The sequence below is a fragment of the Crocodylus porosus genome, unplaced genomic scaffold (assembly GCF_001723895.1).
Source record: "Crocodylus porosus isolate Cpor-Errol unplaced genomic scaffold, CroPor_comp1, whole genome shotgun sequence".
Taxonomy (NCBI): Eukaryota; Metazoa; Chordata; order Crocodylia; family Crocodylidae; genus Crocodylus; species Crocodylus porosus.
Window position 1 is genome coordinate 35,253,993 of NW_017728931.1, and position 22,001 is coordinate 35,275,993.

At 40.9% G+C, this 22,001-nt stretch overlaps 1 protein-coding gene across 6 annotated transcripts in view; it reads right to left on the reverse strand.

Annotated features, from left to right (window-relative positions):
* Window positions 1–22,001, reverse strand: part of ERC1 (ELKS/RAB6-interacting/CAST family member 1) — a 467,579-nt gene that overhangs the window by 205,094 nt on the left and 240,484 nt on the right. For all 6 annotated transcript variants that reach the window (XM_019544570.1, XM_019544571.1, XM_019544569.1 and 3 more), the window contains one exon: window positions 11,420–11,555. In XM_019544570.1, the coding sequence (XP_019400115.1) occupies window positions 11,420–11,555 (136 nt within the window). The remainder of the gene's footprint in view (window positions 1–11,419; window positions 11,556–22,001) is intronic.

The following is a 22,001-nucleotide window of genomic DNA, read 5'->3' on the forward strand; positions in this document are numbered from 1 at the left end:
TTCGCTTCACGTATGCCCCCTGGGTCTTAACATGACGTCTGGCTGGTGCCCACACTAGTGCTCTTAGCAATTGGGGCTCAGGTGGCCTTAGCTGTGCCTGGTCCCTCCAAAAGCATCTGTTCCCCTTCTCAGGGTTGGGGTATTGCACCCCTAAACTACGGTGCCCGGCTGGCACCGGGGCCTCCACTACTGTGGAGTCCTACTGAGCTTTCCCGATACTATCTCTCTGGGCCGGGACATCCCCCAAAGTGCAGCACCCTCTCCAGCGCTGGGAGCACCCCACTTTACTGGGGAGCTCCTAATGAGGCCTCCTCCACCCCTACAGCCTCATCTGGTGCTCCGGTGTAACCATAACTAAACAGAACCATAAGCCAATTGGCTGTAACACAACAATAAGTCTCCTGGCTGTAACATACAATCTAGGCCCACCCGGCCTTCCTGCGAAATCTCCCCGTTAGGGTTCTCTCCCCCAATACCATGGTGCAGCTGTTTCGGTGTTCAGGCTGCTATGCTCGACTCTGCTGCAGGGCTCTGGCTCCTCAGGCTACCAGAAGGGAACTGCTGGCCAGGCTTCTGCCTGGGCTGTTTATAAAGGCCAGGCCCAGCCCCCTTCTGGTCAGCTGACCCACTGCGGTTGCCGCGGCAACCAACACCAGTTCTCTCATCATAGGAACAGGGCACCAGAGTGCCCCTGTGACAAGGATGATAAGTCATCTTTGCAAGCATCCTGAAATCTGTGCAGCAGTCTGCCTCTCCTTCTAGACCCTTCATGAGCTTCAGAGTACAGCACATTCTTTGGGATCCTGTGATCTGGCATTTGCTTGACATGATCAATCCATCTGAGTCTTTTCTTACTAATCAACATTCTCATGGAAGACATACCAGCATGATTTAACACTTTCACATTTGTTACCCTGTCTTGCCATCTTATTCAAAGAATTTTATGCAGGCATCTGACATGAAAGCTGTTTAGTTTTCTGAATGTTTAGCGTACGTTGTCCCTGTTTCTGAGCCACACAGAAGAGCGGATAAAACATATGTCTTATAAATACGAATTTTCACTAGGGCTGTGCGAAGCTTTGGTCGCCGATTCAATTCGGGGGAGATTCAGCTCGATTCAGCGGCCGAATCTCTGAATCCGAATTGAATCAGGAGACCCTTTAATTGCTCCAATCTATTTGAAGAGATTTGACAATTTGGCCACAGACACTGCTTTATATGTTTTTTCTATGTACCTTGAGGTATCAGGCATGGCTCACGAACACTGAGATAGTGGGGCGGATGAAGCATCCTACGGGAGCACAGGAGGGTCCCCCGTGCACTCAGCAGCAGTGGATGCGGAAGTGGACCAGAAGTACTTCTGGTCTACTTCCGGGTCCATGTCCGGGAGACCCTTCCCCCTTCCCCCCCAGCTCAGCATACTTCTGGTCCACTTCCAGGTCCACTGCTGAGCATGCAGGGAACCCCCCCTGTGCTCTTGTGGGATGCTGCATCTGCCCCACCATCTCAGCATTCACGAACTGCGCCTAGTACCTGGAGGTACGTATAAAAAACATATAAACCTGCATCTATGGCCGAATCACTGATTCTCCGAATCAGAATCGAATCTTCAGATTCAGCTGAATTGAATTAGGACAGTGAATCAAATCACTGTCCCCAAATTGGGCCAAATTCGAATAAAATACTGACTGTTTCACACACCCCTAGTTTTCACTTTAGTTGACAATGTGTTATTATTTTAGGCTCTGACTTGTAAAAGACTAAAGTTCCTGGCTGCTTTGCTGATTCTACTAGTCAGCTCAATATCAAGGTTTACATTGCTGGTAACAGTACAGCCAAGGCAGAAAAGCTGATCAACAACATTCAGATGAGTACTAACTAGGGTGATTATCTGGAACCGGTTCTGAAGAGCCTTGGTGCAATCTTACTGCTAGCCCCAAGATCTTGCAGCCTGAGAACTTGGTAATGGGCATCAACACTGAGTCACAAGGGCTGCATCATCTGCAAACAACAGGTCCCTTGCAATGATTTCCTCCACCGTTGCCTTAGCTCTGAACCTTGCAATGTTAAGCTGTCCTCCATCATGTCTGGTGCTGAGATAATCACCCTCTCAACCATTACAGAATGCGTGTTGAAGCAGGAATGAGAAGTATATGTTAAACAATGTGGGAGCCAGTATGCAGCCCTGCGACAAATTTACATTCCTTTTAAACATATAGATTCGCCTATGTCCCTCTCTTGTATGACAGTTTGACTAGCCAAGTGTCAAGCTTCTAACTCTTCTTTTAAAATATTACTTTATCATTGCCTGGTGAGACCCAGGCTCCCTGTGCCATGTCCCGACAGAGCACCATTAAACAACCCAAGTAAAATTCTCAGCCATTAACTTTTCTAAGTGTGAACAGTTGAGGGCTGCTCAAGTTAATTACTGTGATACTGACACGACCTTGGCTGAAATAGAAAGATGCATCAAAATTACATTTATATCAAAGAGTATAACAAAACAGATATGAGAACAATAGAATTGAACAGCAGTGTCACTAGCTACAACTGGAGACTAAACACAAGAGTAAACCTAATTCAGGAGAATATCTATGCGTTCCACACTGTGAACTCCTAGAAGTAACTCTGACTGGGGTAAATCCATGACACACAGCTCTGATAGTTAAAAATCTTCTGCTAATTTCCAACCTACATTGATTCATGGACAGTTTACATCAGCCATTCCTGTCTCAGCAGTGCCTCTAAACTTAAATAATTATTTTCCTTCCCTGGTATCAAATTATATTCTTTTCTCAGATTTCGCAGGGGAAACTCCAAGATTAAAGAACCTTCTGTATCACACACTTCCACTGCAAATTCTGGAGACCCCTACTCAATAACTCTTGTGCTCTAGCCCAAAATTTTGAAATCCACAAGGGTGTTCTGCCACTGTGAAGTGTCACATAAACAAGTACTTTCTCTTGTTAGTTTTAAACCTGTTAAACACTCATTTCAGTAGGTGCCCACTAGTTCCAGTATTCTGGGACTTGGTGAATAACAGTTCCCTGTTCTTTTTGTCCACAGCCTTCATGATTTTATAGACCCCTATCATATCCTTCCTCAGCCTTCTCCTTCTCAAACTGAAGAGTCTTTACCTTTTGGGGGTCTCTACTGGTATGGCAACTGCTCCATGCCCCTCATCATTTGGCTGCCCTTATCTCTAGCTTTTCTAATTCTATTACATCTTTTTTGAGACGTGGGGACCAGAACTGTACACAATGTTCAAGATGTGGGTGCACTATGGTTTTGCATAACCACATGATGATGTGCTCCCCATTTTGTTTTCAATTTCCTTCTTATGTCCAACATTTTATTGGCTTTTTTGGTTGCTGCTGTACACTGAGCTGATATTTTTGGAGAACCATCCACTGCGACTCCAAGACCTCTTTCCAGAGGTGTAACAACTAGTTCAGAAACTTGCACTGAGTACTTACTTAGTTCAGGTTATTTTTCCCCATGTGCATGACCTTTGACTTGTCAATACTGAAGTTCATCTGTCATTTTTTGTGCCTGCTCATTTAGCTTGGTGAGATCTTTCTGTGGCTCCTCTCCAGCAGTTTGAGATGCATGTTATGTTGGCACCCACTAGTCTTCTGGCACAGAAGCCATTTGTAAGGATAAGGATGCATACTATTTCCAGCAGTTCTGCAATTTCACCTTTGAGTTCCTTCAGAACTCTCATGTGAATGCCTTGTGGTCCTAGTTACTTATTAGTATTTATCAGTTTGTTCTAAAACAACTTCTTTTGTCACTTCAAAGTGGTCTAACTCTTCAGACCAATTTACTAAAAAGTATTGATCTGGTACAAGAAATTCCCCTGTATCTTCTGCAGGAAACACCGATGCAAATAATTCATTTAGCTTCTCTACTTTATCATCGCTAAGTACACCTGTACACCTTGGTTATCTAATAGTCCCACTGATTTGCTACCTGCCTTCCTGATTCTGATGCATTAAAAATGTATGATTAATTTTAGGCTCTTTTGCTAGATGCTCTTCAAATTCTTTTTTTGGGCTGCGCTATTTCCTATGAAACTATTTCACTTTTACATTTGACCTGCCAGAGTTTGTGGGCTTTCCTGTTTTCCTCATTTGGGCTTGTCTTCTATTTTTTGAGGAATGCCTTTTTGCCTTGAATGGACTCCTGAACTCTATTAAACCATACAGGGGTTTTATTAATTCAGTTGCTACTGTTTTTGATTTGTGGTATACATTTTTCCTGGGCTTCTAACATGGTATTTTTAAACAGCTTCCAAATTGCTTGTAGGCTTTTTACATTTTTGACTGTTCCTTTAAACTTCTTTCTAACCATCTTACTCATTTTTGTGTTATTTCCCTTCCTAAAATTATATATTGGCATGGTGGACTTTTTTAGCTTACTCCCCCTCGCTAGAACATTGAATGTGCTTATGTTACAGTTGCTATGACAGAGTGGATCACCCACAAATACATCTTGAATCAGGTCCTGGGTGTTATTCAGGATAAGGTCTAGAATTGCTTCTCCTCTTGTGGTTCTAAGATGAATTGTTTTAGAAAGCAGTCTTTCCATCTTGCTCTGATAAGGTGCGTATCCAGTTTATATGAGGCTAGCTGAAGTCTCCCATTATTATTACTTCTCCCATTTTAGCAGCTTCTCTAATTTCCCTAAGCATTTCATAATCCCCTTTACCTTCCTGATCAGGTAGTTGGAAGTACAATTCTAGTACTATATTCTTTTTATTCAAGTATGGAATTTCTACCACAGGTAGTTTTCCTTTCAGATAGGATTTTTATGCTGCTATGTGATTGCTTTCATTTATTACCACTTGCAAATCAATTACGTTAAAAAATTTAAATGAATTATCTATCCACTTGTTTACAGAAAATAAAAGCTCAAAATAAAAAAACATGTTTAATAGAAAGAGTTTAAAAGCATGGATTCCAAACTCTTCTTTAGGCAAGCTATTCACTATCTCCCCTCTCAGTGGTCACATCAAATAGAAAGCAGAGCACTCACTGTCTTATGTAATGGCATTCTCGAATTCATGGCAGGAAAATGAACATTTTTGTCTCCATAGGGAAAAAATTCAAAACACTGAAAAAAAAGTTTAAAAAAAGAAAAAAACAGAGGAAGAGAAAATGCAAATTTATTGCCATGTCTCAAGCTCATGAAACAAAACACCGAAATGGAAAAAATCTGGTTTTGCCCTTTAATGTAATTCTATTGTTTTGCTTAAACCTAGCTCTCAATGCTTTCTAGTCTCAGGAGATTCGCTCACAGGAGCCACAGTATGTTGTCAACAGTCACATTAATCTCTCTGACAGTTTTTAGCAAAAGATTTTGAACTCAGATACTAATCTGGAAAAAAAAAAGTAACTAGTGGCTGAGGTTGTTGGCACACAGTCAGCAGTGCTGTCTTCACAATTCTTAATCTCTTGCTTGTAAAGGGCACCAATGTGCTTCTCTGCCAAGTAGGCAGCTGAGTACACCTGAGGTAGTGTCCTGGAGAACGCTATCCCTGGCTGAGCACAAAGCCATGCAAAGAGGCATGGAACCTTCTTTCCTCTTTTAAAAGATCTCAAGGTTCCTAGTGGCTTTTTCCCAATCAGAATATCAATGTATAATTAGGAAGCACTGTGATACTTGAAGTGCAGCCTAATTCTGGTATAAAATAAGAGTTTGCCAAGGAGTAAATATGGCAAGCAGTGTTTTCAAAACTGCAGAGTACTTTTACACAATTTGGAAAGCAAGAATCAAATGGATTATTTTTAATGTTTGCCACAAGGAAGCAAAGATGACTTAGTCTCACCTGTGTGCGTGTGTGTGTGTGTGTATTTTCAAACCTGTTCTAAATGAAACTACACAGTGAAAAAAATTAAACAAGTGCAAAAGTGTCTATCAGGGGATCCACTGCCCCATTCTAAATGTTAGCTGTGTTCTCAGGATAAGCTTCTGTAGAGGTTACAGTAGCAAGCCTTCTCTATAGGGTGCTATCTTCTGATCTAATAAAAGAGGAGGTAATCCCTTAATAACCTTTTTAATGCCATAAACATCAATCACCTAGAAATGACAGATTCCATTTGTGTACAAGAACTGTCATATCAAATAAAAAAGGCCATCTATCTTGGCATTCCAGAGTGCCTGTTATGCTTTGGAGGAAGGGAAAACCAATACCTATAGTCTTTAATAATACATCTGACCAACCTGCGTGCATAAAAGAAAGAGAAATTCCTTTAGCATTTTGACAGAGCATTCTTCCCTCGAAAAGGTAATATTTTTGCTTTGTTTCTTGACATGCAACCCTATAAACATTAACAGAAATATTCAGACTTTTTAAAGACTTGTTAAAACTAAAGATAAAGATGCTGCCAGTTTATAAGAACGTTAGCTTAAAAAAACAAACAAACAACATATCTCTCAAATGTTCTAAAACAAGGAAATAGCAAAGTTAAGCCTGTGTCTCTGTAGTGAGGCACCCAAATTACCTTGCACTCTCTCCCTGCAGAGGAATATCAAACTTCCTTATGGAAGGCTTAAAGAGGATGGGAGGAATAAGGGGGGCGGGTAACAGAACCACAGAGAAAACCCTAAAGGTCAGTGGGGATAAAGAAACACCCTGGTGAACCTCCTTATGGTAAGTAGGGGTTCTTCACTTCTATAAACAGCAGTAGGTCCACAAGGAAACTGCGTGAATAAGGAGCCTTGAGATGTGGACCTCAGAAGTTCCCTCCTCTGTATACACCTCTCAATTAGTCTTAAGTGACCTGTTGGAGCTCTTATGATGTTTCTTGGAATCAAATTACACTTTGCACTCACTCTGCAAGGAAAATGGCAGAAACTTGTTTTTAAACAGAGGTTTATGACTCCTCTGTTTCCAGTGTATGAAATTAAATTTGTTAAGAACTGGAATTCTATAACATAGTCCTCAAATGAAAAGATATTTCATATTAGACAACTGTACTATGCTCTTGCTCTCAAACTAGTCCAGTAAATTATGTTTTTCTCTTCATCCCACCTTTTGTGCTATGCAATGACAAATATTAAAATATAAGAACCATGGAAACTTTTTTTCCTGAAGAAGTTCATATTTAGAATATATCAACCTGTATGTTACTTCTCCTCCCCTGTTGTGCTTATTTCAATATGTAAATTGCATAAAAGAAACATGAAGTTGGACTGTTTATTCATCATTCCTGTTCTATTCTGTGTGTATCCTGGGAGGGAACAGTTTAGGGGCTACTTTAACAAATTTATCACATCTTGAGTAGTAATATGGCCACATTCATGCAATTAATAGTGCAATAAAACAGGGAATAAGCCACAACATTATTATGCGTGTTATGTATAATACTTTTGTGGTCATTTCCCATTCCACCTTAAATTGAATAAGTGGCTGGTGTGCTCCTGGGGCTGGGAACACTAGATCAGCTGACTGGCCTCCCAGTCATTGATGCACCAGCAACAAAGCAAGATTATGTTTTGATCCCCAATCCCACAATCACGCCTTCTGCCACGCACATGTGGTACGACAGGAGGCATGACTGCCGGGATTGGGAAGCAGACCCCATCATGCCTTTAACTGAACTTCTGTCAGCAGCCTATGAGAAACAATAAATTGGGTTTTGAAACCAATGAGGCATAGTATTGCTTACAGCAAATCTTGAATTTAATTTTCTTGACAATATAGCTTCAAAATTAACTTTTGTATTAAATCAGACAAAAAATAACTACATAATAGCATACTCAAAAAGTAAGTCAAATGAATAATCTGAGTACTAGAACATAAAAATGGCTACAGTACTGGTTTCAAGCAGGCTAGTTTTTATGTTGGAGGAGGTTTTGAAAATGTTAAAGCTGAGTTAAATGGCATGGAAGCGATTCTATAACTATGGCTCCAAAATCTTCATTGCAAATGACTAATGATTTACACCTTTCCTTTGGAACTTCAAACAGAAACTATGTTGTCCTCATCATTTACTTCACTTGAGTTTCCAAAGTCTAGACACACTCCTTATTGTAATATGAAAGCTAATAACTGTGCAGTGACCACGGTTACTTAGAGGATGTTGGGCATGTAAAATACAATATGGGTGCAATGCTAGAGGACTGAAATGCAACAATGTCCTTTTAATTTTATCAGAAAACTTCCACAGTCCCGGAGCAGCAGGGTCAAGAGAATATCCATTCTTCCCTCAGATATTAACTCATGAATGTCTATTTAATATTTCATGAAATTTCACCATGTTATCTTTCCAGGACAAGATAGTATTTCCTGTGTTTATAGTTGTTTTTCAATAAGTCAGTAGCTGATCTGTCAGTTTCTTGAAACAAGTTTTATATGTTGTCCTTTTCTACAGTGGCTTACCAGGCTATTTTGTCATCCTGTTTATAGGTCAGATACTCGTTAACCTCACAAATCTCTGGAGAATTGTGGTTTTAAGGGAACCCAGAAGGGAGAGACAAATTTAGAAATACATTTATCCAGTTCACTAAAATTGAGACATTATGGTTTTCATTCTTCCCCCGGTTCTCCCCCCACTCCTCAAAATGCCAAATTTCCATCATCCGAGCTCCCTGAATAAACGAATACTTTGTTACTGGACTCAGGAAGAAAGAAACCACATGCCTGTTAGGGATGGAGACAGAAGGAGTGGAATATATGCTTGGAGGCATGTTTATTCGGTTGGATTGCAGATGACCAGCACAGGAACGTGGAGATCATGTTTTTAAGCATGACCAAAATTATCTGAAATTGGTGCTTGTGTGTCCTGACTGAAACCCCACAATGCATGTATATAAAGTATCTATTTTCCTCCTGGGTTTAATTTTATTTTTTAATCCATTAGCATGTAATGCCCCTTACAGACTCAGAAGAAAGATAGGTCTCCCCAGAAAATTAATCAAAATGCAACATTTGGTAAATTTACTTTCAGAAAACAAAAATGTTAGTCTAAGAGAAAGAGAAAGAGAGGCTGCAAGAGGAGAGTTCTTCCAAAGGAAGGGGCTTTTATTGGCGCTGTCACTTGTCATTAAACACTCCATATTTTACCTTAGTCTGATATTTTCAGTAGAGGCTAAAGACTTTTTTCATCCCTGAAAGAAAGCATTCCCTCCAGCCTTCTGTGAACCTGCAGAGTCTTTAAAATATAAGCCCACCCAAATGTAAAGATAGTATCCTAGGTGACAGTGAGCTGAATAGGAAGAGGGCACACAGATAACTAATGGCTTGGTTTCAGTGAACTTTTGGTGTCTGTTTAACCTATGAAAACCTTACTTAATATGAGCTCACAGGGGTAAAATAGAAACATTTCTTTCTCAGAACAGGAAGTTGGTAAGTTATTGCTAGCTCATGGATTTAACTAGTTACTTATATTAAGATTCTAATTTTACATCTGAACAGGTGAACAATGCTACTTCACATTTTCTACAATATTTTTAGAAAAATATTGCTGGTGGTCTCTCTATTGCACAAATATTATGTAACAAGACTAAGGAAGACTAATCTAACTGCTTACAGGATGAGTAAGACCACAGTTCTCTGTAAAAGATACTATACAATTCTTAGACAATTTTAGACAGAAAGAAGCATCTTTCCTTGCCCCGATGCTTGATTTCTGAGCAAAAGTGTGTTTCTTGATGTCCTCACCAACACTATACAAATCCTCAGTAATGTGAGTGCTTGGGATGAAAATGTGTTTGACTGATAATTACCAAGCATGTAAACTTTGGTGGTGAATTCACAGAGGAAAAAATTCTGCATAGAAAACCAATCATCAATGAATAGTGTCATTTTCTGTCCAAAAATGCCATCAATTTTAACTTGTAAATGAAAAGCCTAGAACTAGAATAAAGAACACATTTTAGCCTACTTTTTCCTCATGTGTTTCTTTGCACGAGAAGAGGAGGAAAGCAGAAAGAAGTAGTGCCAAAAAGAAGGAAACCAAGTGAGAAAAAATCATTCTAATGCAAAAAGAATTGTGTTGTTTGAATATAAGTTGTCACATAATTAAGGCTTTGTGGATTTCTGTAGCATTGTGTCCACAGACCCCATTAGCTGCTGCAGAATCCAACATGCCAGGCTTTTAAAAGTCTAGAGTCATGAAATCATTCTCTGCACTTGGAACTTAACCCTTTCAGTAATGGTGCACTGCATACAAGGCTGGCACTGAAGGAGAAACCACAAGATGGTGTGGCCAAGAATGTTGCACACAGACATGTTTCTGTGGTTCTTTCTACACCATTTGAAGAGTTGAAACTATCCCACCAAGTTTCCACAGACTAGAGCAAAGAACTGCCTGTTTAAGTAGGGAATTTAACTTCCAGTAATATACTACAATTCTGTCGTAAGTTTTTATTAGTTAAGTAATATCAAATACCTGCCAATAATAAAAATCTGGTTAACATTAAAGCAATTATATCAAGTAAAGCAAAAAAGTTAAAAATAAACAGTTCAAAATAAAAATATTTAAGAATCTAAAAAGGCAGACTATTTCTTCACAGTATCTCTGTTATCCAGGAAAGAAAAAGGGAGTTTTTGTTTGTTTGTTTTTTTAACTGGAATTACTTTGTTACACTAAAGCAATTAAAATATTTAAAACAGTTTGAACAACTCTATTCTCTATAGTCCTTGCATGGTAATAGCTTAGCAAGTAACATGCCAACACCTAATTGTTTACTGTTTGACATAACTTCTGATGCTCTTATCAAAATTCAGCACGTGGAAAAATATTTCACTTGGTTTCAAACCTATGCTTTTATTTCGCTAATACCACTGTGGGGGAGGCTAGAGATAACACAGTCATGACAGGTGGTGAGATCACAGTGATTTCATAGGTAAAGGGAAATATGTGACATATATTTGAGCATATCTGGAGCTGATGAGGAGTATGAGTAATATTCATTGCTAAGTGGAAGCTCTGGGTAAGAAAACAGGAACATCCAGGTAATCCACAATACAATTCTATTGCCACAGCAATACTGATGTAAGTGTGCTTCTCACTCTTCACTTAATGGAGAAAAGGCAGCAGAATAAGGTTCAAAGCTTTGTGAAAATGTCCCAGAAAAATGAAAGACAAGTTCTTAGAAATGGCAACTAAGAAGAAATCAACATACCAATTTCAATTCCCATATGGTAAAATAATTTGTGCCCCCTTTAGAGAACAGCTGAATCCCTATATTTTTACTTACAAAAAATGGATAAAGCTGCAGAAGAAACATGGGTCATAGGCCGTCAGAGGTTGGTATCAGCTAAGTTCTGTGGGGTAAAACTGTTATGCTAAACACAAAACATTTCTTTTATTATGAAATATGTCCAAAAGGCAGGCAGCAGGTAAAGCAGAGAGAGAAGGAAAAGAAGACTGTATCAGCTGTATCCTTCCAACATATATTTTCATGTTACCTGAAGTTGTTGGGAACTGTCATTGAGATTGTCCTCCCTCCGCCTGGCCTCTTCTAACATCTGTGCACTCTTCTTTTTCTCTACTTGTTCTTTGTGCTTCAGGTTTGCTACTTTCTTATTTTGGTCTTTGACTTGCCTGTAAAAGAAAGAACACACACTCACAGCCCAGCTCAGAATATTCACTTTTCAGTGATTTTGATTCTTAGGTGCCTTGGGCCTAAAATTGGTGGAAAGTCCAGAAACAATCCCATTCATACTATAGGAGTCTACAAATTTTCCTCAAGTGTCAACATGATCATTTTACTTACCTCTATTAAGAGAAACAACTGTAAATTCCTGAAATAATCTCTGTCTGTATCACTATATTGAAAAAAACTTAAAACTGTTACATTAGTAGGAGCTGCTGAACTGCTGGTGACTAGTTAGGGTGAGTTGCATACTAGACTGCATAAACAGGTAGACCATATAAACTAAAGAAACAGCTCATACTGGCTTGGGTACCACCATACTTTATCCAAGGTAAAGATGGAAAAAAGGAGGAATTAAAAAAAATGAAATACAACTAAAATATACAGGATCAAATATGAATTCCAGCAGCAAAGCTTTTTCTTCCTAACCTTTGTTTACTAGATTTTGTGGGATTTCCCCCCTCTTCTCTTATGGGGACAAGAAAGATATATCATAGTATTTCAGAAAGTGTGCGTAATTTCCTTTTTCACTTATGTCTGTGAATTATTCTTGATGGTCCTGGCAACTACTATTGCCTGCAGAAAAGGTTTGGCCTTTCTGGGCATTAAGACACATGGAGTATTGAACCTAATTACAGACTCTTTAATCCATGTCTCCTGACTATAGAGAATTTAAATCTAAACTTTTTGGTCCAATCAAAACAAAATAGGCCAGCTTTGCTTCCTCAGCCATTTTCTCCATACTTATATCTGGAGTTGGGACTCTGGAAGAAAAAGACTGATTCTTTAGTCACAAGCCTCCTCCCCAAATATCATACAACCAGCATAAAGAGCTCTTTAATTTATTGTTTAGAAAAGAGAATCACAAACTACCTTTCCCTCTTTGGTGCATCACACACCCGCTCACACAGAGGGAGAAGAGTGCCTTTTGAAGGCATTTCTGAAATACACTTAGAACAAATCAGAAACAATTTTGACTCTGTTGTCATGTAAGGATTTTGTATTCCATCTCTAGGTTATGTGAATTAGGTGGGACTGGGAAAACTGTAGGTAGTACATTTTCTTTGGCACTGCATAGACTTGAGTCATTGCTGAGAACAGAACAGTGCTGCTGACCTCCAGAAATATCTCTTGTAGGACTTCTCAACAAAAGAAGGTACATTGAGGGATCGGGAAGGGGTTATCCTTTGCAAATTATGTTAAAGAATCTTTGGCATAACTAATTAATGCCTTTTCCAAAAAGCTGATCTGACCCAGGATATTTCTTATATGCAGTAATAAAGCTGGTAGCCTGTTCTGGGCTAATACCACATTTTGGTACTAGAGACTACTTTGAAAGCAGACTTGCTCAGTGGTTAAACAATTTACCTGGCACTACACTGAACTACAGTTTTGTTTGTACTGTAAAACAGACATCAAAATTAGAGCTAATTTTAATAGCAAATGAAAAAAAATAAACCCAACATGTGGGTTTATTTTGATATACTGAGTCAGTTCCTACATTCCATTAAATGTAGATGTATAGATTAATTTTGATATATTTGCATAACTTGATTTATCAGCTGGAAAACTATCCCTTGTTATCACAATCTGCTCGAGCAATCTGGACTACAAGGATTAATGAACTCACACTACTGGTTAAAATAGGTACCTGCAGACTCCAAAAATCTCTTTCGAAGAGCAGACTGATTAAATAGATTTTTGACACAGAGCCTGTTGCATGGAGCCCAAGCCAAAATAGTAAGCCTTGCTAAAAAATTAGCCCACATATTGTGTACAGGAGTGTCTTCTTTGGCAAGCCCTCACAGTCAAGAATGATTGTCTTCCATTATTGTCTTATTTGTGGGTCTGAAGATGGCTGATAAGGCCTATCTGGGATGCACAGAGTCTACTGAAGCCAACATATGTTTCCATGCGGGTGGGTAGTGCTGGATTCTTGATTTGTTCTGAGACATGCTGTTTCTGCAGCTCATGCTTTTCCATTTCCTGTTGTTGTCATGAGGTTTCAAAGTACTGAGATCCCTGCAGCAGACTCTTCCTCCATTTGGGGTGGTCCTGGGCGATAGTATTTTTTTTAAAGTTGGTCTTAAGGATGTCCCTGAAATGCTTTATCTGCCCTCCTCTTGAGTGTACGCCTTGTCTGAGCTGGGAGAATAAAACCTGCTTCAGGAGTCTGGAATTGGACATCTGGATGACATGGCTGGCCCAAATGAAGTTGATGTTATATGATCACCATCTCAGTATTCATGGTCTTTGCTTGCAAGAGTATGCTAACATTGATGCATCTGTCTTCCCACTGGATTTAGAGGTCCTTCTACAGGCCATGCTGACTGTACTTCTGCAACAACTTTAGATGTCTCCTGCACGTTGGCCATGTCTCAGCTCTGTACAGCAAGGTGGGGATCATGACTGTTTAATAAACCTTGAGCTTGGTTTTGGATCTGATGTTGTGCTCTTTGAACACCCATTTCTTCAGGTGACCAAAGGCTGCACTTGTACATTTGAGGCAATGTTGGATTTCTTTATTGATGTCAGCCTTCTGTGAATGATGGCCTCCAAGGTATGGAAAATACTCAATCTTCTCCAGAGACTCACCATGGTTCTGGATTACAGAAGCTGGGGATTGTTCATTAGGACCTTGTTGGTGGAGAACCTTAGTCTTCTGAATGTTAAGTGTCAGTCCCATTTTATTGTATGCCTCGGTAAAGACATAGACAATTGCGTGAGTCTGCTTCTGAGTGAGTACACATTACAGCATCATCAGAGTACTGGAGCTCAGTGACTGAAGTCAGGGTGGTCTTGGTTTTGGCTCAGAGTCAGCTGATGTTAAACAGCTTACCATTCATCTGGAAGGTTAGCCCCAGTCCAACTGGAAGCTTATTGGTGGTCAGATGTAGCACTGTGGCAAGGAATACTGAGAAGAATGTTAAAGCGATGACACAGCCTTGCTTAACTCCTTATTTTAACCTCAAAGGGATCTATGATAGATCCATTGCTGAGGACCACTGTTCACACACAGTGTAGCAGGCAGAGAATGGTGACAAATTTTGGAGGGCATCCGTACTTCAGAAGGACCCTCCACAACACTTCTCAGCTGACAACTGAAAGTTTCATAAGGTCAAAGAAGGCCATATAGAGAGGCTTATGTTTTTACTGGCATTTCTCCTTCAGCTGGTGAGCTGTGAAGATCATGTCAGTTGTGCCTCTTGATGCCCTAAACCTACACCGAGTTTCTGGGATGACTTCTTCAGCAAGTGGAAGGAGATGGTTCAGGAGGGTTCTCACAATGATCTTTCCTGTGATGGACAGCAAGGTGATCCCTCTGTAGTTTCTAGTTGTACTTGTCTCCTTTCTTGAAGACTGTCACAATCATGGCACGCATGAGGTTGTCTGGGATTTCCTCATCATTCCAGATCCTCAAGGTGAGGGAATGAAGCTGTGATGTGAGCTTCTCTCCCCAATGCTTTAAGATTTCCACAATGATTCCATCTGCTCCAGATACCTTGTCATTCTTCATCTGCTTGATGGATTTCCTCATTTCATCAAAGGTTGGAGGGATTCCAAGATCATCTCTGACCGGGTGTTGTGAGATGGAGCTGAAAGCACTTTCATCAACAACAGAGCCTCAGCTGAGAAGATCTTCAAAATGCTCCTTCCAACGGGCATTGATGAATCCTCTTTCCTTGATCAGGTCTCCTCCCTCCTTAGATCTCAAGGGGGACCCTAAGTGCGCAGACCGTAGATGGTTTAGACTGTAGAAGAAAGGGGGTCAGGCAATATGATCTGTTCAGGTCCCTCCTGACCCTAGCTGCTATAAAACTGCACATATTGTAGGTGTCAGTGAGATGTTGAATATCTTTAGCGTAGTCTTCCCACCATTTTTTTTTTCATACCCAGCACCTCAAACCACAAAATCTAAGCCACAGTTCTGAAGTGAAACCTAAAGTAATCCTAAAGCAAGGCAGGGAAACAACAGCAGCCATTGTCCTGCTGCTGCTAGGGTTATTAAAATATGCTTGAGGGACGCAAAGAAGTATCACATGCCCCCTGCTACAGACGAAGGCAAAAATCCCCGCAATCCATACCAATTGGAACATGCAACAGATAATTATAGTAAAGGAATACTCCTATTTTTAAAAAGCCTGTGTCGTTAGCATGTTTGCAGAAATTAAATAATTGTAAAGGTTTAAAAATGACCAGGAAGAGAATCTATGTCTGAGCAGCACTCTAGCTGGCAACAGTGTGGAGCTTTATGACTATTTTCTATGTGGACACACTATAAACGTCAGACAACAAATACTTTTTCTTTACTTGTCTTGATAGGCATTCAATAATAAAGTGTGGTGCTGCAACCAGGTACAGTAACTTTTAAAATGCATCAAGTCTGTAACCATGACAACACATCAACTTTAAACACAGAAAAAAATGCAGATGGCAATCTGATTATCATTCATCTTTTCTCATTCAGATTCTTTTCAAAACATATTTTTCTACATACTTAGGTGCTTAAAATCCCATAAAATATTTTTAAAATCTTCTATGCAACACTGTAAATTTATAGTGCATTACCACAGTACTAACACATTCACTGCCTTACAGAATTTATGACTTCAGATAAAATACACATACACATGCACACACAGAGAGGTTATATTTCTCATAAGGATTGAATGCTCTAAAATCCTAGGGGAAAAAACCCACAGATTCTATGCATATGCAGTACAAAGAGTTAGTTCCATTCATTTGATTTAGCTGCCTAGAAAAACTTCTTACATTGAAAAAAGTAAGTCGTCAACATGCTATCAGTTAGCTATGTTAGAGAGAGAGCATGTAGCTAGACCTTTATTGGTGAAGCGTTACCACCACCCACAGGACAGTCCACTGTTGTTGCAGCTGCTACTCCTGACAGACTAGCTGCATTTGCTTTGGACCAGAAAAGTATCAAATACTTAATTACTGGACATAAATTAAACTGCATGCAGGACAGGAGTGGCAACTATGTGTGGCACACGAAGGCCACTAGAGGGGCTGGGTGGAAACAGCTCCAAGTCCGGGGACTGCAGAGTGAGACTGGCCTGATCACTGCCCCTTGCCAAGCTCTGTGACAGGTGCCCCCAGAAATAGAACAGGTCACCCCTCATCTAGCTCTATATGCCCAGTGCTGGCCCACACTGAGCCCTCCACCCAGAGTGCCACAGCCACCCCCACTCCAGTTACACCTGGACCTAGGATTTCAACATTACTACCTCACACGGAGTCCTAAGACCAGGACATCATGGGGTGTCACTGCCCCAGAGGCAACCTTCAGGGACACTTCCACCCACTCCCCCATGGAATCACCCAACACCTGTGGGTACTGCCCAGCTGGACCCTGAGGGTGTGAATGGGGGCAACCGCATTAAGAGAGCTCTTGCTAGGGATGCCCAGTGAAGGGGGAGCAGACTGTTCCAGGAGACCCCCCTGTGATACTCTGAAGACAGCACCTGGCCTACAGGCAGCCACTTCATGAGGTCTTGCATATGCCAGAATACTGCTCCATCTTCAGGCCCTGCTTGTTCTGTTGCATGGAAGTGTGGGCCCTGAAACTGCCATTTGGTACATGCAAACTCATCACTGAAGGCATCTGAAGTGCCTCAGCTGAGTCTATCACAAGGTAAAGGTATCCGTTTCAGCTGCTGCCTTAAAAATAAAACTTTTGCAGTTGATAAAAAACATGGGACCCTCTCAATCCTGAGACTCCCTTGCTGAAGACCCTGTACTCAGCAAGAGCACAGCAGTGTTCTTCCACACTAGTTTAGAGTATTTACAAGAAATCATTTTACTTTGTTTCTCTTTTTAAGTCTAGGGCCAAGTGCCAGAAAGCAATAAAACAGGGGTGGCCAACACACAGTACGTGCATCACAGGTAGCCACTGTGTGTGACATGCAAGCCTTGGCTGCTCAGTAAAGGAGGTGTGATAGGACTCAAGCTTTCAGTTACATGGGATACAGAGGTGACAGGAGATGTTACCACCGAGAGCAGGGTTAAGACCTTCCTGATCCTGCAGCAGCTACCAAATTAAGGGCTTTGGATTCTTGCATGCCATATAAAATTGCAGTGTTTGAAGGAAAGGCGGACCCAAGTCTTGGCCATGACACCTTCTCTTGCAGCAGCATCCTGCTGCTTTTCTGCTCCACGAGGCTGGAGACCTGAGCCTAGGGACAAATGCAACTTTTAACTCCTTTCACTGTAACTTTAAACCTGAATGAAATAGTGTTGAATCGGTGACACTTCTATCACTACAGGAGCATGTAATCATACAGCAACACATATCCGTATCATCTGATATTGACTTCAGTCTATACCCTTACTACCCTAACTCACAAAAAAGTGCCCAACTTCCTGCTGCATCACTAACGCCATTTCTTACAGCACCTTATTTTCTTTATAGGTATCCCAGGCAACTATCTTGCCCTTTGTTTTCCTTGCTAAGTTTACAAGTTAACAAAATCATAGCACAAGATGACTGCTATGGTGACATAATGTTGGATTTCCTTTCTCTATGAGCAGACAATTAAAACCTTGAGGAGCACTGAGCAGCCTCTTGGGTATAAGGTTTCTTTGATATTGTCTGAACTTCTTCAAGTCTCTTCTCTGTCCACACTTCCAAGAAAAATTCATATGGGTGTTGATCACCAACTCCTCCTGAAAGCAATGGGTGTGGGTGCTGTCTGGGTCTCTGTTTAGCTTCCACCTAAGAAGCCACTCTTCTCGCCACATGGCATGACCTTCACTCTCGCCCATATATATATATTGCACTGGAAGCTGTTGATTTCTGGGTTCTATGGCCCCCTCTTTGACCTGAGAGGGCAGAGTTTAGTTGCCTTTTTGGGCTATTGCCATAAATCCTAGTTTATCAGAAGCTTAACAAGTTTAATCAAAAACAAATGTATAGTTAAAAAAGGTATTTAAAAATTGAATCACAAAAAACCCACACCACATCACAGTGCTGGTTTCAAAAGACTATTCCACAGTGTAGCATTTCTCACCTTAATTTAGCTTTGTGTTTGAGCCACACGTCTGATAGCTAAAGACCAGTCAATGTTCTGTCAAGGAGCCACCTTTGTTCAAATGGAGAGATAGTGAATTACTATATTTACTTGAATATAAGATGAGCCTGCCGCCCCCCGCCACTCAGCATGGCAGGGGGGTGAAGGTAAAGCACCTCATCTTATATTCACATACAAGGAAACCTTATTAAATACACTATCTATCATTAAACTGATGCTAAAAGCAGAATACATTCAGCAATGGAAAGCAACTATGAAGTTGATTAAAGGCATAGTTTAATTCCAACACTGAGCATGACTATAAAACACATGGCCCATACTGGGCAACATGCTGATGGGAACTGTGTGTGCATGCGCGTGTTTGTGTATGAACCTACCACTAGGATAAGTTAGTGCAGCCCATCTGAATATGATATATGGTATGGCTCATTGTGCTCAGTCCCCCTCAGCACTGAGACTTTTTTCAAGACATGGTGAGCCACTACATTGAATACATTTAGACTTCTTTACCCCCACAGCTGCACTGTGCATTTCCAGTGATTCCTGCTTCTTCCCCAGCCTTAAGATTTCTGGCAAACATCACAAAATGGGGCCCCAAAGAGTTCACCCAGAAACCTTCTGTCATCCTCCCTCTCAGCCTTATGTATATGATTAGTGTGGCTGTGCCCTCCATGAGGTGAAGCCAGACCAAGTTGCCCTGGGCTTCATCTGCATATTAATACTTGAAGGATCCCAGGACTTGTGACAAGAATATCTAGTTCATCATGAGTGGGGGCTAAATAGCACATAGATTCTTTGGGAGTTGGGGGGGGGCATCTAAGTACACACACATACTGAACAGTGCTGAACTATAGGGTTCACTATGGCTTGAAATGCTGTTGGTCTTGCTGGGGCCCAGCCCAATGAGCTATATGGTAAATCATGAGCCCTTTAACTTTGGACAAGTATCGTGCATAGTTTGTACTATATATAAGTAGGTACAAAAGTGCTGCTTAAAAGTGGTTTATGGAGTACCTGTGCTAAAACTTACAGCAGTTTCAAAAAAGGTAAAATACATCAATTCTGAATTAACTAAATCTATGGGTATCCATAGTAATTTGCCTATATGCAAATTACTAGAGGCACATTTATTTCAGAGTCAGTGTTTTCAAATTTGCCCCTTGCTTCCAAGTGCTCAGGGAGAGCAGGGTCTGACAATAAGGAGTGGGGGAAAGAGGTGCAGGGGGAAGAAGTTGGGAGGGGGGCAAAGGGCCTGAACCCCCCCCCCTCCCTCCCGCCATTTATTTTCCCCTGCTAGAGCAGTGCAAGAGGGACAAATTCAAAGCAAACCTCCAATAATTAGATTTTATACCTGGAAAATTATAACGAATGTATAGTTTCTGTTTATTATGTAATTAATATGGAGGAGGGGTCTTCTAGTAAGGGTCACCTTATATTTGAGTAAATATGGTAAATTAACACTCCCACTTGTGAACATCTCCTTCCCAAAGGTCCTCATCATTTTGTTATACTGCTCCTCACTGTTCCATGGCATTTATAAGACATGCCAACAAAAATAATGTGTGTTGATTTAACAGCTTCTGAAAATTTAACTGGTCTTTTGTATGCATGCCAAAAAGAAGTCCCAGAGGTACTTTAAGATGTGGGGACAGTAGGCTTGGTTTCCTGAAGCCAGAGAAACCCAGATTTTACAACAAAGTCCAAGTACAGAAAGGGAAAGGTAAGTAGAACAGAAAGGCCAGAGAAAATCAATTTACAAAACAATTTAGGAAGTAGAACTTGACAGTGTTACAGAAGTCAAATTCCAGAAGCAGATCGTATTCTAATCTTCAACTGTACTGGGCCTTTGCTTTCCCTGCTTAGTAGAAGAATTATCTGCAGGCTCCTACCCTGAGAAACCCTCCAATACTCTCTTTCTTATATACTCTGCAGAGAACTGTCTCTAGTTAAACCTGCAGCCTTTTTATCCAGCAGAATCAAGAGGAGGAATAATAACAGAACAGCAGAATGATTGATATATTGAACGGATAAAAATTAAACCTAATAGAAATTCTTATTTATCACAAGAATTCCTATTGTTTAAAGCTCTTTTGGAAAGAAGCCTATAAACAGACTACTTTAAGGACAGACTATAAGGTACAATATATTTTGACTGAGATTGGGAACAAATTATCACTAAGTGGCTTTCTTGCTGAGAGGACACTGTCAAACATCAATTGGTGAAAGGCCACCAGGAGGTAATATAGTTAGATGAACTGAATACCAACAGAAACTATGCTTCAACTTTACTAGAAGCAACAAAGGTGTATCCCAAAGAGATTCCAGTGTCACAAAAAACGCTGCTAAGAAAAGCAGTGTGGCATGTAGCTGCAGTGTGACCACCAGAAAGGGAGCCTGGCCAGCCAGAGCCACGTTCTGGCTGCCAGCCAGGCTCCAAGCACCTAGATCACCACTGCTGCTGCCCCAAGAGGCCCCCAGATCCCCAGGAAGGGTTCTGGGGCTAGCCCCAGCCTCTCATACATTACCTGGTACAATTTGCCATGCACCGGAGTGTGTGTGCAAGGGTGTACCTGGGGAAAAATAGCAGTGGCACAAATATGTGCTGCTATTTGTCCTGCAGGGAGCACACACCCCTGCACATGCGTGCTCATGGGGACACACTCCAAAAGGTTTTTGGTCTTATGTTTGACTGCATATGAAAGTGCCTGATCTGTTTCAAATCTACCTCTTCTGCTGGAATATGGAATAAACAGAACGCTACTATTTCTTCTCTTAAAGGATGGCAGACAGTATCCCTACATCACTTCTCTTGGTAAACTATTCTGTCAAGAAGACTAAAGAAACTAATCTAGTCCCTTGGAATCCTGATACCTTTAATGAGTCTGGCCATATATAATCTCACTGTAGCTCAGGAAGATATACATTTTTTTCCAGCTGCTTGTACTAAATTCTGTAAATTTATAGGGTCTTAGAATCATAGAACCAATGAGTCAGAAGGGACCAAGACAGATCATCGAGTCCGACCCCCTGCCATGGGCAGGAATGAGCAGTGGGAGTGGGAGGGGTCATAAGACCCCACCCAGGTGCCTATCCAGTCTCCTCTTGAAGATTTCCAGGGAAGGTGAGAGCACCACCTCTCTGGCGAGCCTATTCCAGGCTCTGGCCACCCTTACAGTGAAGTAGTTCTTCTAACATCTAACCTAAAACTATTCTCCCTCAGCTTGTGGCCATTGTTCCTGGTAACTCCAAGGGGGGCCCTGGTGAACAGACTTTCCCTGAGTCCCTGCTGCTGGCCCCTGATAAGGTTGTAGGCAGCCACAAGATCCCCCCTCAGTCTCCTCTTGC